General features: G+C 52.1%; 5 protein-coding genes across 6 annotated transcripts; 3 read left to right on the top strand and 2 right to left on the bottom strand.

Annotated features, from left to right (window-relative positions):
* The first annotated feature begins 73 nt into the window (after positions 1 to 73).
* Positions 74 to 1799, top strand: LOC6526619 (rab-like protein 3). Its single transcript, XM_002087691.4, has 2 exons — positions 74 to 764; positions 827 to 1799. The coding sequence occupies exons 1-2, from the start codon at positions 704 to 706 to the stop codon at positions 1486 to 1488; spliced, it is 723 nt and encodes a 240-aa protein (XP_002087727.1). The 5' UTR covers positions 74 to 703; the 3' UTR covers positions 1489 to 1799.
* On the top strand, positions 1500 to 7994 carry LOC26534925. Of its 2 annotated transcripts, none has more exons than XR_001453644.2 (2): positions 1500 to 7900; positions 7956 to 7994. XR_001453644.2 is itself a non-coding variant. In XM_039371825.1 (2 exons), the coding sequence occupies exon 2, from the start codon at positions 1920 to 1922 to the stop codon at positions 7722 to 7724; it is 5805 nt and encodes a 1934-aa protein (XP_039227759.1). In that variant the 5' UTR covers positions 1500 to 1705; positions 1761 to 1919; the 3' UTR covers positions 7725 to 7994. The 2 variants fall into 2 exon arrangements, 1 of the variants encoding a protein (XP_039227759.1); XM_039371825.1 differs by having other exon boundaries at positions 1500 to 1705; positions 1761 to 7994.
* A 217-nt stretch (positions 7995 to 8211) lies between these two features.
* On the bottom strand, positions 8212 to 9014 carry LOC120320868 (histidine triad nucleotide-binding protein 1). The gene is made up of 3 exons (XM_039371831.2): positions 8863 to 9014; positions 8654 to 8795; positions 8212 to 8582 (listed from the first exon to the last, which is right to left on the bottom strand). Exons 1-3 carry the CDS (start codon positions 8901 to 8903, stop codon positions 8313 to 8315), a joined length of 453 nt encoding a protein of 150 aa, XP_039227765.1. The 5' UTR covers positions 8904 to 9014; the 3' UTR covers positions 8212 to 8312.
* A 21-nt stretch (positions 9015 to 9035) lies between these two features.
* Positions 9036 to 10459, top strand: LOC6526618 (congested-like trachea protein). The gene has a single exon (XM_002087690.4). It carries the CDS (start codon positions 9457 to 9459, stop codon positions 10375 to 10377), a length of 921 nt encoding a protein of 306 aa, XP_002087726.1. The 5' UTR covers positions 9036 to 9456; the 3' UTR covers positions 10378 to 10459.
* Positions 10396 to 11115, bottom strand: LOC6526617 (transcription initiation factor TFIID subunit 10). The gene is made up of 2 exons (XM_002087689.3): positions 10794 to 11115; positions 10396 to 10736 (listed from the first exon to the last, which is right to left on the bottom strand). Exons 1-2 carry the CDS (start codon positions 11037 to 11039, stop codon positions 10479 to 10481), a joined length of 504 nt encoding a protein of 167 aa, XP_002087725.1. The 5' UTR covers positions 11040 to 11115; the 3' UTR covers positions 10396 to 10478.
* Between the last annotated feature and the right edge of the window lie 35 nt (positions 11116 to 11150).

Genomic DNA, 11150 nt, shown 5'->3' with positions numbered 1-11150 from the left:
AATAGCAATAGTTCCATTTGCTTTATACATTTCATAAAACTTTTAAAAAAGAGCTGAGGAAGCATCAGTGCATATTACTAGCTAGATTATTCATTTAATTTATGTATTGTTGCTGTTCTAAAATAGTATCTGCATCAAGCAAATTGAGTTTTCTTTTTATTCCCTTACATTTTTTACATTTGAAACTAAGTAAAGCAACTATTTTCTTTACCGCGCATGTAATAAGTTCCTTATCTCGCGCACATTAAGCTGAAACTTTTGTATTTTCTCAAAACCCGGGCCATTCTTATCCACAAATGAGCTACAAAGTCATTTCAGTTTTGAAACTCCAGTGCGGATGTTGAATATTTTTGAAAATGCGAAACTAATCGAAGCATTCGATACGCCTGCGAAACATTATCGATTGCAGCGATTACTTTTGGCGCGACCATGTTAGAACTGTGCTTTTACACAGTTAACAGAATTCAATTTCAATCGGTTATTCAAATCTAGGCCTACTTTCAATGGTGGCAATTTGACACAGGAAACTACTGTGTGCCAGTTATTGTGTCCTAACTAATAGTGCCATCACCATGCAGTCCTTTAGCAAGTTGAAACCGAGTAGGCGAGGATCCAATGAGTTCAGCCCAGACATGGATACTGCGTAGTACTAAACTTCGAGGCCACGAACACAGAACCTTAAAAACACTCGGAAAAAACAGATATGAGACAGCAACAGTTCAAGGATGTGTCCACGGTCCGCATCCTGATGTTGGGCGACAAAGGTGGGCTAGCATGAATATATCCATCGACTGGTCTCAATAGTGTTTTGTTCGCTTATTTGCAGGTGTGGGCAAGACTAGTTTGACCAATTTGCTGGCCACTAGCGAGAGTACGCCCACTCCATCCTCGCGAACCGTTGGCGAGAACTCGTGGCATGTCCAGGTGCGGATCCATGAGTATCCCAATCCAGTGATCTTACCGCTCACGCCCTCCTCGTCGGAGGGCTCCGAGAATTACCCGTATCTGCGGAGTACGCCCACCACCAGTGATATCCTTTACTTTGTGGAGTTTTACGACCTGAACAGCGATTGGCGCTTGCGTCGCCAGCACCGCGATAGCTTCTATAAGAATATAGACGGCATTGTCCTAGTGTACAACCTGCTGGACCTGAGCTCCCAGGACAGCCTCCACGATTGGCTGTACGATCCGTTGCGCCAGATCTGCAAGCATCGCCATCGGCATTCGCGTTCCATTTTGAAACATGTGCCAATTTTGGTGGTGGGCACCAAACTGGATAAGTTGATGCGGCGGCCACTGCGTCGAAGCGGCACCATTGCCCACCAGCTGGGCGCCGACCAGATCTTCGTCAACTGCCTGGATCCCGAGAGCTTTGCGGACCAGAGCCGTAATCAGGGTAAACTGCGCGGCTTTCTGAACCGCGTCGTCGAGTTCAAAGAGCGATTTCCGCTGTTAAGTTTCCGTCAGATCTCACCTTCTATTTTTTAATTTCCAATTAAGTTTTTAATAATTGTCGCGGAACGGTTTAGGGCTATCGATAGTTAGTCAAGTTGCATTTTAGAGCCGCCAGAACTTAGAGATATTTGTGTCAGGAATCTCGTGAATGTGTAATTCGGGCACACTAAATCATGTAAAGTTATGCTTAATTTTGGCGGATAGTATTACTACGATTTGAGCATCACACTGAGTGGGAAGGGAAACTGCGGTATGTAAGATAAAGACTGTATTGCAGGTTAAGTTAACCATTGTATATCCCACAGAATAAAACATAAGACCCAAATACTCTGTTTGTTATCGAACACGAGGTGTTTTCTTGGGCGTTAACTTGCAATGCACCCCGTGATAGTTCGAGCGTCGTCATTTTCTTTTATTCGCACTCTGCATTCGCAAGGTGCATTGGATTTGCACTCTGCGAGAAGATGCCAATGAAGCATTCGCCCCGGCGGAGCCCCAGACTGGATGTCGGGGGTGCTCCCGCAACTGCGACCACCACGGCCACAGCAACTGGCAAGCCGGCCAGCTCTGCGAGTGTGGCTGGTGATCGGCAGCGGCCACAGACTCCGAAGGAAAGTGGAGTAGCCGCCAGTGAAGCGGCAAGTAACCTGCAGCCCGCAGCTACGGGGCAGCTTACGGACTCCACGACTGTACAAGTGGCGGCCCTCATGGAAAGGATCGCACATCTAGAGTCGGAGCTGGTGAAGGCAAGGGCAAATGAAGGGCATGCAGAGGCCGCCAGGGATCCCGTTGGAGTCGGGGCACGCGGCGTTGGAGTGAGCGGTACGGCGAATACACCGCCATGTTTGAGTGAAACGGTGCCATGTCTGAGAGCAGCCCCACGGCAGGGCTCGAGTGAGAGCCTGCCCAGGCAGATTATGAGTGACAATCTGCAACCGGAGCTTGGAGTGACGCCATCTTTGGATGCGCAGTTGCCGGCACAATTGAGTGCAAGTTTGCCGCCACAATTGAGTGGAAATTTGGCGCCGACGCTTGGCGGCCATTGGGCAAACGGGCAACCTGTCACACGGAGTTGTACAACAACAACAGTGAGCTATTCTCCGCCATTTTGTGTTACCGCCACGGCGCAGCCTGAACGAGGTTATGTTCACCCGCCACGGGAGCCAACACACAATTTGGAGGTATCAACGCCATCGCCCCTATCATATGGAATGGCGGCGACGAGCATACCTGGATGGACGCCACGCAGACTGCCTGATCTTCCCGAGTTTGAGGGTCAGCCAGAGGAATGGCCAATATTCTTGTGCGCGTTCACGGAGACAACGGCAGCTTACCAGTGTACAGATTTGGAGAATAACCAGAGGCTAGTGAAAGCCCTGAAGGGTGAAGCCCGAGCAGCTGTGAAGTCGCTGCTCATCCACCCCAGCAATGTGCAAGCTGTTATGGAGCAGCTACGATTCCGGTATGGACGTCCGGAGCTTTTGATCCGTAGCCAACTGGAGAGCGTGCGCGATGTGCAGCCAATACAGGAGGCCAACATCGCAAGGATCGTGCCGTTCGCCACAAGGGTGAGCAACCTGGCAGCGTTCCTGCAGTCAACCACGACCGGCAGCCAGCACTTAGGGAATCCAACCCTAATGGAGGAGCTGATCGCCAAGTTGCCTGTGAGCAAGAGGTTGGACTGGGCGAAGCACGCGGCTACGATACAGCCATATCCGACAGTGGTGCATCTAAGCGAGTGGCTTCATGAATTCGCTAAATTGGTGTGCACTGTCACGGACGTCGGAATCAAGGAGCACCCGAGACGAAGGGTATTGCACGCGAATAGTGTTCGCGAGGAGGAGCGGTATGCAGACCGCCCCAGATGTTGCCCCTTGTGTGAGGGACAACACAGCATCAAGGACTGCAAGGAATTCAACCGAGCTTCTACAACGAGGCGGATCGAGTCCGCGAAGAGGTTGAGGTTATGTTTTTCGTGTCTGGAGTATGGACATATGGCCCGGTTCTGCACGAAGGATCGAGGATGCAACGTCTACGGATGCCGGATGAGGCATCATTACCTACTCCATGACCCAGCTGGACATCCCAGACGACCGCCAGTCGCAGATGGAGGCCGCAGGAGGGATCAGCGGAGCAGTCAAGACCGGCAGCTGTACAGAGACAGCGGCCGACGGATACGAATGCCACAGTCAGTGGATTCCAACGAGAAGAGCCTGCCTACGTCAGCTGCAGTTATAGACGCGGGACGTAAGGAGGATGAGAGGCGATCGACATGCGACCGCCAGGAATTATCGCACCGGAACTTGAGTTGTGTCGATTCGGATGGAGGTCACCTGCTGTTCCGGATTTTGCCCGTGACGTTGTACGGGGAGAATACGCAGGTCGACACCTACGCACTGCTGGATGAAGGTTCGTCCGTCACGCTCATTGACGACGAGCTCATCCGCAGCCTGAACCTGAGAGGCGAGAGTCGACAACTAAATGTGCAATGGTTCGGCGGAAAATCCGTCAAAGAGCACACAAGGATGGTTAGCCTGCAGATCAGCGCAGCGGGCAAGCCGAAGCGCCATGCGCTGAAGAATGTGTACGGAGTAGCAAACCTGAGTCTCCCGATGCAGAGCTTGCGTCGAGAGGATGTGAAGGCAGCGGGCGCGAGTGTGCGTCTGCCTGTAAAGCCGTACAACAATGCGGCGCCAAGGATCCTAATTGGATTGGATCATGCGCACCTAGGAATACCCTTCAGAACCAGGAGCTATGGATCTGGAGGGCCATACGCAGCAGCCACGCCACTTGGGTGGGTGGTATATGGACCGGTGAAAGGAAAGGCAAGTTCACCGCTTCAGAGATCGTGCCTCCTAGCCGTGCCACAGGATAATCTTCTGGAGAAGATGGTCAGCGATTACTTCGAGATCGAGAGTTTCGGAGTGAAGCCGGCACAGCCAGTCGCAGCTGGCGGAGTGGAGCTGGCGCCGTCAGTCGCAGATGACGGCAACGCACGGGCCCTGAGTATCCTGGAGGAGACGACTAAGCGAGTAGGCCGACGATACGAGACTGGGCTGCTATGGAGAGACGACGAGGTGAGACTGCCAGAGAGCTACAGTATGGCACTCAACAGACTTGTCAACATTGAGCGGAAAATGAAGCGCGATGTGGACTTCGCGCGGGCCTACAAAGGAATTATGGACGATTACGTCAAGAAGGGTTACGCACGACGACTGGAGCCCCAGGAAGTCCAGAGGTCCCAGGAAGGCAAGGTATGGTACCTGCCGCACTTCGGAGTAGAGAACCCGAACAAGCCTGGAAAAATCCGGCTGGTCTTCGACGCGGCTGCCAAGGTGAACGGAGTGTCCCTGAACTCAGCGCTGATGAAAGGCCCACAGCGCTACAAACCCCTCCCAGCGGTGCTCTTCCATTTCCGGGAAGGAGCAGTTGGGGTTTGTGCCGACATCAAGGAGATGTTTCATCAGGTATTGATGCAGCCAAAGGACAGATGTGCCCAGAGGTTCCTATGGAGGAACGGAGAAGATCGTCGGGAGCCCGACATATACGAGATGCAGGTGATGACGTTTGGAGCGGCCTGCTCACCATGCTCGGCGGATTATGTGAAGACCGTGAATGCTTCGCAGTATAGCAGCACGGATCCGCGAGCAGTCCTGGCGATCAACGAGTATCACTACGTGGATGACTACGTCGACAGTTTCCCCAGCGAAGAAGAAGCTATCGCCGTCTCGTCACGGGTGAGAGATATACATGCAGAAGCTGGTTTTAATTTGTGTCGATTTACTTCCAGTTCGGCAAGTGTGGTCAGAGCGTTGAACCCACTTGAATCCATCGCTAGCGTTAGATGGACCGAAGCTGAGGAGAAGGTACTAGGAATGTACTGGCAGCCAGCTACAGATGACTTCAAGTTCGGCGTCAAATACCATCGAGTCCCAAGAAGTGTGATGACAGGAGAACGCGTCCCCACGAAGAGGGAGTTCCTGAGCCTGGTCATGTCCACGTTCGACCCGATTGGGTTTTTGAGCTGCTACATGGTGACCGCTAAAGTACTAATGCGAGAGATTTGGCGGAGAGGAGTCGGCTGGGACGAGCCGCTACCAGACACGTTGGCCGCAGCCTTTGAGAGCTGGCGGCAAGGGATGAAGAAGATCGAAGAATTCCGATGTCCACGCTACTATTTCGGCGATGGACGAGTACGGACACTACAGCTGCATATCTTCGTGGATTCAAGCCAGTCGGCGTTCGCAGCAGCGGCCTATTGGCGGGCCACATACGCAAGCGGAGATGTGCAGGCGCATTTCATATGTTCGAAGACGAAGTGCGCTCCGATGAGGACTATGTCAATCCCGCGACTGGAACTTCAAGCAGCAGTATTAGGAACGAGACTGATGGACACCGTCAAGCAAGAGCACGGTGTGGCGATCAGCAGCTGCGTACTATGGACGGATTCTAAGACTGTGCTGCACTGGATAAGCAGCACCCACCGGAGATACAAGCAATTCGTCGGAAACCGGGTGGCAGAGATCTTAGAATCCACGGAGGCGTCCCAATGGAGATGGATTCCGTCTGCCGAAAACGTGGCAGATGACGCGACAAGGCCGCGCGAGTGCGTGGACCTGTCCATTGGATCGCGGTGGCTGAGTGGTCCACCATTCTTACGAGGATCAGAAGAAAGCTGGCCGAGATCGCGCGAGGACTGGAATCCCCCGACGCCAGATGAAGAGGAGATGAAATGTGAGTTTGCCCTAGTCATGGCGAACTTTATATCGTTACAGAGATTTTCAAGTTACAACCGATTGGTGAGGAGCACCGCATGGGTGCTCAGATTTATTCGACGATGTCGTGGACTACGTAGCGTTCGAGAGGACCACGGACTGACGTCGATGGAGTGCGCTGAGGCAGAGCGCACACTGATAAGGCAATCACAGCGAGAAGCGTTTGCCGTGGACAGCCATGGAAAGGCCGCCAAGGGCAGCCGACTGTATGGGTTGTCACCGTACTTCGACAAGGACGGAGTGATGAGAGCCAGCGGAAGGATCGACGACGCGGCGTGTGTGCCATACAGCGCGCGACGGCCGATCATACTGTCTCACGAAGAGGCACTGGCGGAGATGATCGTGCAGCATCACCACGAGAAGATGTGCCACCAAAACGTGGAGGCAACTATTGGAGCGATCCGGCAGAAGTTCTGGATTACGAACTTAAGAAGGCTGCTACGGAAGGTGATGAGCAACTGCAATGTATGCAAGCTGCGGAAGGCGCGGCCTACGCAGCCAGAGATGGGTCCCCTGCCAGAGGACCGGCTGGAAGCCAACGGATGGCCATTTAAGTATACCGGCCTGGACTATTTTGGACCGCTATTTGTGACTGTTGGACGTCACACAGAGAAAAGGTGGGTGGCATTGTTTACGTGTCTAACCACAAGGGCTATCCACTTGGAGATGGCCCACGATTTGTCTACAGATTCCTGTATAATCGCCATGAGGAACTTCATGAGCCGCCGTGGACCGGTGGTCAGGATAAGGAGCGACAACGGGAAGAACTTCGTTGGAGCCGACAGAGAGGCCAGGAAGTTCAGCGAAGTGTTTGAGCCTGCAAAGGTCCAGGGCGAGCTGTCGTCCAAAGGAATCGAATGGATCTTCAATTGCCCGGCGAACCCAGCTGAGGGAGGCGCCTGGGAAAGGATGGTGCAGTGCGTGAAGAAGGTGCTGGCGCACACAATGAAGGAGCTCGCGCCCAAGGAGCACGTACTGGAGAACCTGTTGATTGAGGCGGAGAGTATAGTGAACTCTCGTCCGCTCACTCATCTACCAGTGACGGTGGACCAGGAGGCTCCACTGACACCCAACGATCTGCTGAAAGGAGTACCCGATGTTCCGGATCTTCCCAAGGATAATGGACAGGAGTCCAACGGATGCGCTACCAGGAAGCAGTGGCGCATAGCGAGAATGATGCGGGATCGATTCTGGAAGAGATGGGTGCATGAGTACCTGCCAACGCTTGTGCGCAGGGAGAGATGGTGCAAGCATGTCGAGCCCATTCGTCGAGGAGACCTGGTGTTCATATGTGATCCGGCCATACCACGAAGAGAGTGGAAGCGAGGCGTCGTGGAAGAGGTGTTCACCGGAAGAGATGGAATCCCTCGTCGAGCGGCGGTGCGGACTAACGATCGAGCCAAGACGATGATGCGTCCCGCTTCGAGGCTAGCTGTCCTGGACGTGGTGAAGGCGAGTGCTTCACGGGGGTGGGGATGTCGCGGAACGGTTTAGGGCTATCGATAGTTAGTCAAGTTGCATTTTAGAGCCGCCAGAACTTAGAGATATTTGTGTCAGGAATCTCGTGAATGTGTAATTCGGGCACACTAAATCATGTAAAGTTATGCTTAATTTTGGCGGATAGTATTACTACGATTTGAGCATCACACTGAGTGGGAAGGGAAACTGCGGTATGTAAGATAAAGACTGTATTGCAGGTTAAGTTAACCATTGTATATCCCACAGAATAAAACATAAGACCCAAATACTCTGTTTGTTATCGAACACGAGGTGTTTTCTTGGGCGTTAACTTGCAATGCACCCCGTGATAGTTCGAGCGTCGTCAATAATATTTATGGAAAAAATGAAGATGAATTAAGTTTTTCTAGTGGATGGTAAGTATAGTTAAGGACGTATTATTAGTGTTGGAATAAAGGCATATTGGTCTGTTTTTTTGGGATTTATGTACACGGCTTAGGAATGATACGGATTAGAAACACTGTTTTTAGTATTTTACATAATTTATTTCATTAATTCTCTTGGAGCTTACAGTCCACTGGTGTAGAAATGATCTTGGATCTGCTAGCCACAATAGACTGCTTCTTATCCTGGTGGCCACTGCATCTGGCGGCCGCCGAGGAAGTGCAAATGCAAGTGGTAAACGGACTGGGCGCCGTGCTTGCCATTGTTGATGACCACGCGGTAGCCCTCCTGTAGGCCGAGATCCTTGGCCACCTTGCGGCCGACCAGCATGAGGTGTCCCAGCAGATCGGCATCTCCATCCTCCGCCAGCGAGAGTTGGGCAATCGGCTTACGCGGGATCACCAGGAAGTGGGTCGGTGCCTGGGGGGCCACATCGTGGAAGGCAACGCACTGGGGAAGATTGGAAGGGTAATATCTGGTGCTATATGTGTTTCTACCAACCAAATGGACCGTTATCTCACCTTATCATCCTCGTGGATAAAATTGCATGGGATCTCCTTGCGCAAAATCTTGCCAAAAATGGTGTCTTCACTGGCAGCTGCCGATTGCGATTTTTCCACTTCGCTCGCCATTCTAGCACTGCAGGTTGCTAATTGGCGAGAGCTGCACACAAAATGCAGTATATAATCGCGGCACTTTAGATAATTAAGCGAATCTCGCACGAACTTACCTGAAAACACGAAAGAAATTCCGGCCGGTCGACAAGAACATCGAAAGAGCGCTGCCAACTGGGTTTCTAAGCAATCCACACAGACCGGCAAATTTAGCGTATTTTAATGCTCACACTTGCGTTCGTTAAAATGTTATTTATTATTTTTTAAAAAAAGTAACAAATTACAGGGCAATACAGAAAGACTTTAGTGCCATAAATCACTTTAATTAATTAGGGCTGTAGGGCCAGTAAAAACCGCATAAGACGCAGGTGCACATAGGCGGACTTTGGACCCTGCTGCAACATATGGAAATCATAAAGATCTTTAAACCAGTAAAACTGCTCTGCTGACTCGAAGATCAAGTTCCTCCGTGGCAAAAATTTGTGATATCAGAGTGCACTTTCGTTATCCGCAGAATCTGTGGGGGAAATCAGCACTTTGTGACGTAATGTTGCCTCTCTCCTTATCGCTGTAGTATGCTCAAGATTAGTTCGAAACTATCGGCTAGGTGCAAATTCCAATATTCCACTTGACTTGCCAGGAGGCAGCACTACTAGTACCCAAATCGAGCAGCTGCCGGAGTGAAGGTGAAGGAGAAGCAGCCTGTAGCCATGACCACCACGGAGAACGTGTCCACGGAGCGCAAAGCGAATCCAGTGAAGTCCTTCCTGACCGGCGGATTCGGTGGCATCTGCAATGTGCTCTCTGGCCATCCACTGGACACCATCAAGGTGCGTCTGCAAACCATGCCGCGTCCAGCGCCAGGGGAGCAGCCCTTGTACAGTGGAACCTTCGACTGTGCGGCCAAGACCATCAAGAACGAGGGCGTCCGCGGTCTGTACAAGGGTATGTCCGCACCATTGACGGGAGTTGCTCCCATCTTTGCCATGTGCTTCGCCGGCTACGCGCTGGGCAAGCGGTTGCAGCAGCGCGGCGAGGACGCCAAGCTCACCTACTCGCAAATCTTCGTGGCCGGCTCCTTCTCCGGCTTGTTCTCCACCCTGATCATGGCGCCCGGCGAGCGCATCAAGGTGCTCCTGCAGACGCAGCAGGGCCAGGGAGGCCAGCGCAAGTACACCGGCATGATCGACTGCGCCGGCAAACTCTACAAGGAGGGTGGACTACGCAGCGTCTTCAAGGGCAGCTGCGCCACAATGCTCAGGGATTTGCCCGCCAACGGGCTGTACTTCCTGGTCTACGAGGCTCTGCAGGATGTGGCCAAGGCGAAATCTGAGACTGGCCAAATCAGCACTGCCTCAACGATTTTCGCCGGTGGAGTGGCCGGCATGGCCTACTGGATTCTGGGAATGCCAGCCGACGTGTTGAAGAGCCGCCTACAATCGGCTCCCGAAGGCACTTACAAGCACGGCATTCGCAGTGTCTTCAAGGATCTGATTGTCAAGGATGGACCGCTGGCCCTATACCGCGGCGTGACGCCCATAATGCTCCGAGCCTTCCCCGCCAATGCTGCCTGTTTCTTTGGCATTGAGCTGGCTAACAAGTTCTTTAACATTGTGGCGCCAAATTTCTAGTTGGTGTAATAAAGCTAGTGCCTCGCTAACGTGTTTTTATATCTTGAAAAAAAATAGTTATTTTTATGTGCACAATTGAAAACTTTGAAGCTTAACTAAACCTAAACGAAGTATTGGGGCTTGCGCATGGTGATGCCATGGTCCGCGAGAGCCGGAACCAGGTCCTCCATGGCCAGCGTGTACTTTCTATCCTTGGGGTTCTTCTTGTCCTTGCTGGAACTATGTCCACTGGAATGCTGGATGTTCGTGGTGCGCGTCTTGCAGTGCTGCAGTGCGTCGTTGGCAATGTCCGAGATGAATTTCTGCGCGGACACGGAGATAAGGCGCACTATTTTGGGGTCCACTGTGGAGAAGCCAGCCTGCAGGATACATGGAATATCAGTAATGCGCTAAAGGTAGTACCAAGGTATAACTACCGTTTTCAAGGCGTGCATGGTGAGGGCGTCTGGTATGGCTGGCGTGTAATCCTCCAGCTGCTTCATCAGCTCATCCATCTCCGCATCCTCCGCCGTCGCTGGCACCTCCTCCACGTCCAGTTGCTCCTCATCGGAATTCAGGTCGGACTGCAGTGCTGGCGAGTCCGTCTCCTCGTCCTCGGTATCCGTGGCTGATGCCAAAGATTCTGCGGGTGTAACGTTCATGTCCTCGCCATCGGAAGCCATTGTTTTCCACTTCTTTGTTATTTATTCCCAAAATTTGTTTATCTCAGCTGGCTTGTATGTATGTATGTTGTATTTTAATCGATTGCAATCCGTAAAATGAATCGATTGTAC

This window comes from Drosophila yakuba, chromosome 2L (genome assembly GCF_016746365.2).
Source record: "Drosophila yakuba strain Tai18E2 chromosome 2L, Prin_Dyak_Tai18E2_2.1, whole genome shotgun sequence".
NCBI classification, from domain to species: domain Eukaryota; kingdom Metazoa; phylum Arthropoda; class Insecta; order Diptera; family Drosophilidae; genus Drosophila; species Drosophila yakuba.
Note: the sequence above shows the minus strand (reverse complement) of the source record. Positions and strands in the feature narration are given on the sequence as shown.

Excerpts from the sequence above, each read along its gene's own strand:
- LOC120320868 (XM_039371831.2), bottom strand. The coding sequence starts at position 8,903 with ATGTTCTTGTCGACCGGCCGGAATTTCTTTCGTGTTTTCAG. Across the intron at positions 8,796-8,862 it reads AATTTCTTTCGTGTTTTCAG|CTCTCGCCAATTAGCAACCT; the intron begins GTAAGTTCGTGC and ends TTTTGTGTGCAG. Across the intron at positions 8,583-8,653 it reads TTATCCACGAGGATGATAAG|TGCGTTGCCTTCCACGATGT; the intron begins GTGAGATAACGG and ends AATCTTCCCCAG.
- LOC6526618 (XM_002087690.4), top strand. The coding sequence starts at position 9,457 with ATGACCACCACGGAGAACGTGTCCACGGAGCGCAAAGCGAATCCAGTG.
- LOC6526619 (XM_002087691.4), top strand. The coding sequence starts at position 704 with ATGAGACAGCAACAGTTCAAGGATGTGTCCACGGTCCGCATCCTGATG. Across the intron at positions 765-826 it reads CCTGATGTTGGGCGACAAAG|GTGTGGGCAAGACTAGTTTG; the intron begins GTGGGCTAGCAT and ends GCTTATTTGCAG.
- LOC26534925 (XM_039371825.1), top strand. The coding sequence starts at position 1,920 with ATGCCAATGAAGCATTCGCCCCGGCGGAGCCCCAGACTGGATGTCGGG.
- LOC6526617 (XM_002087689.3), bottom strand. The coding sequence starts at position 11,039 with ATGGCTTCCGATGGCGAGGACATGAACGTTACACCCGCAGAATCTTTG. Across the intron at positions 10,737-10,793 it reads CCATGCACGCCTTGAAAACG|GCTGGCTTCTCCACAGTGGA; the intron begins GTAGTTATACCT and ends TGTATCCTGCAG.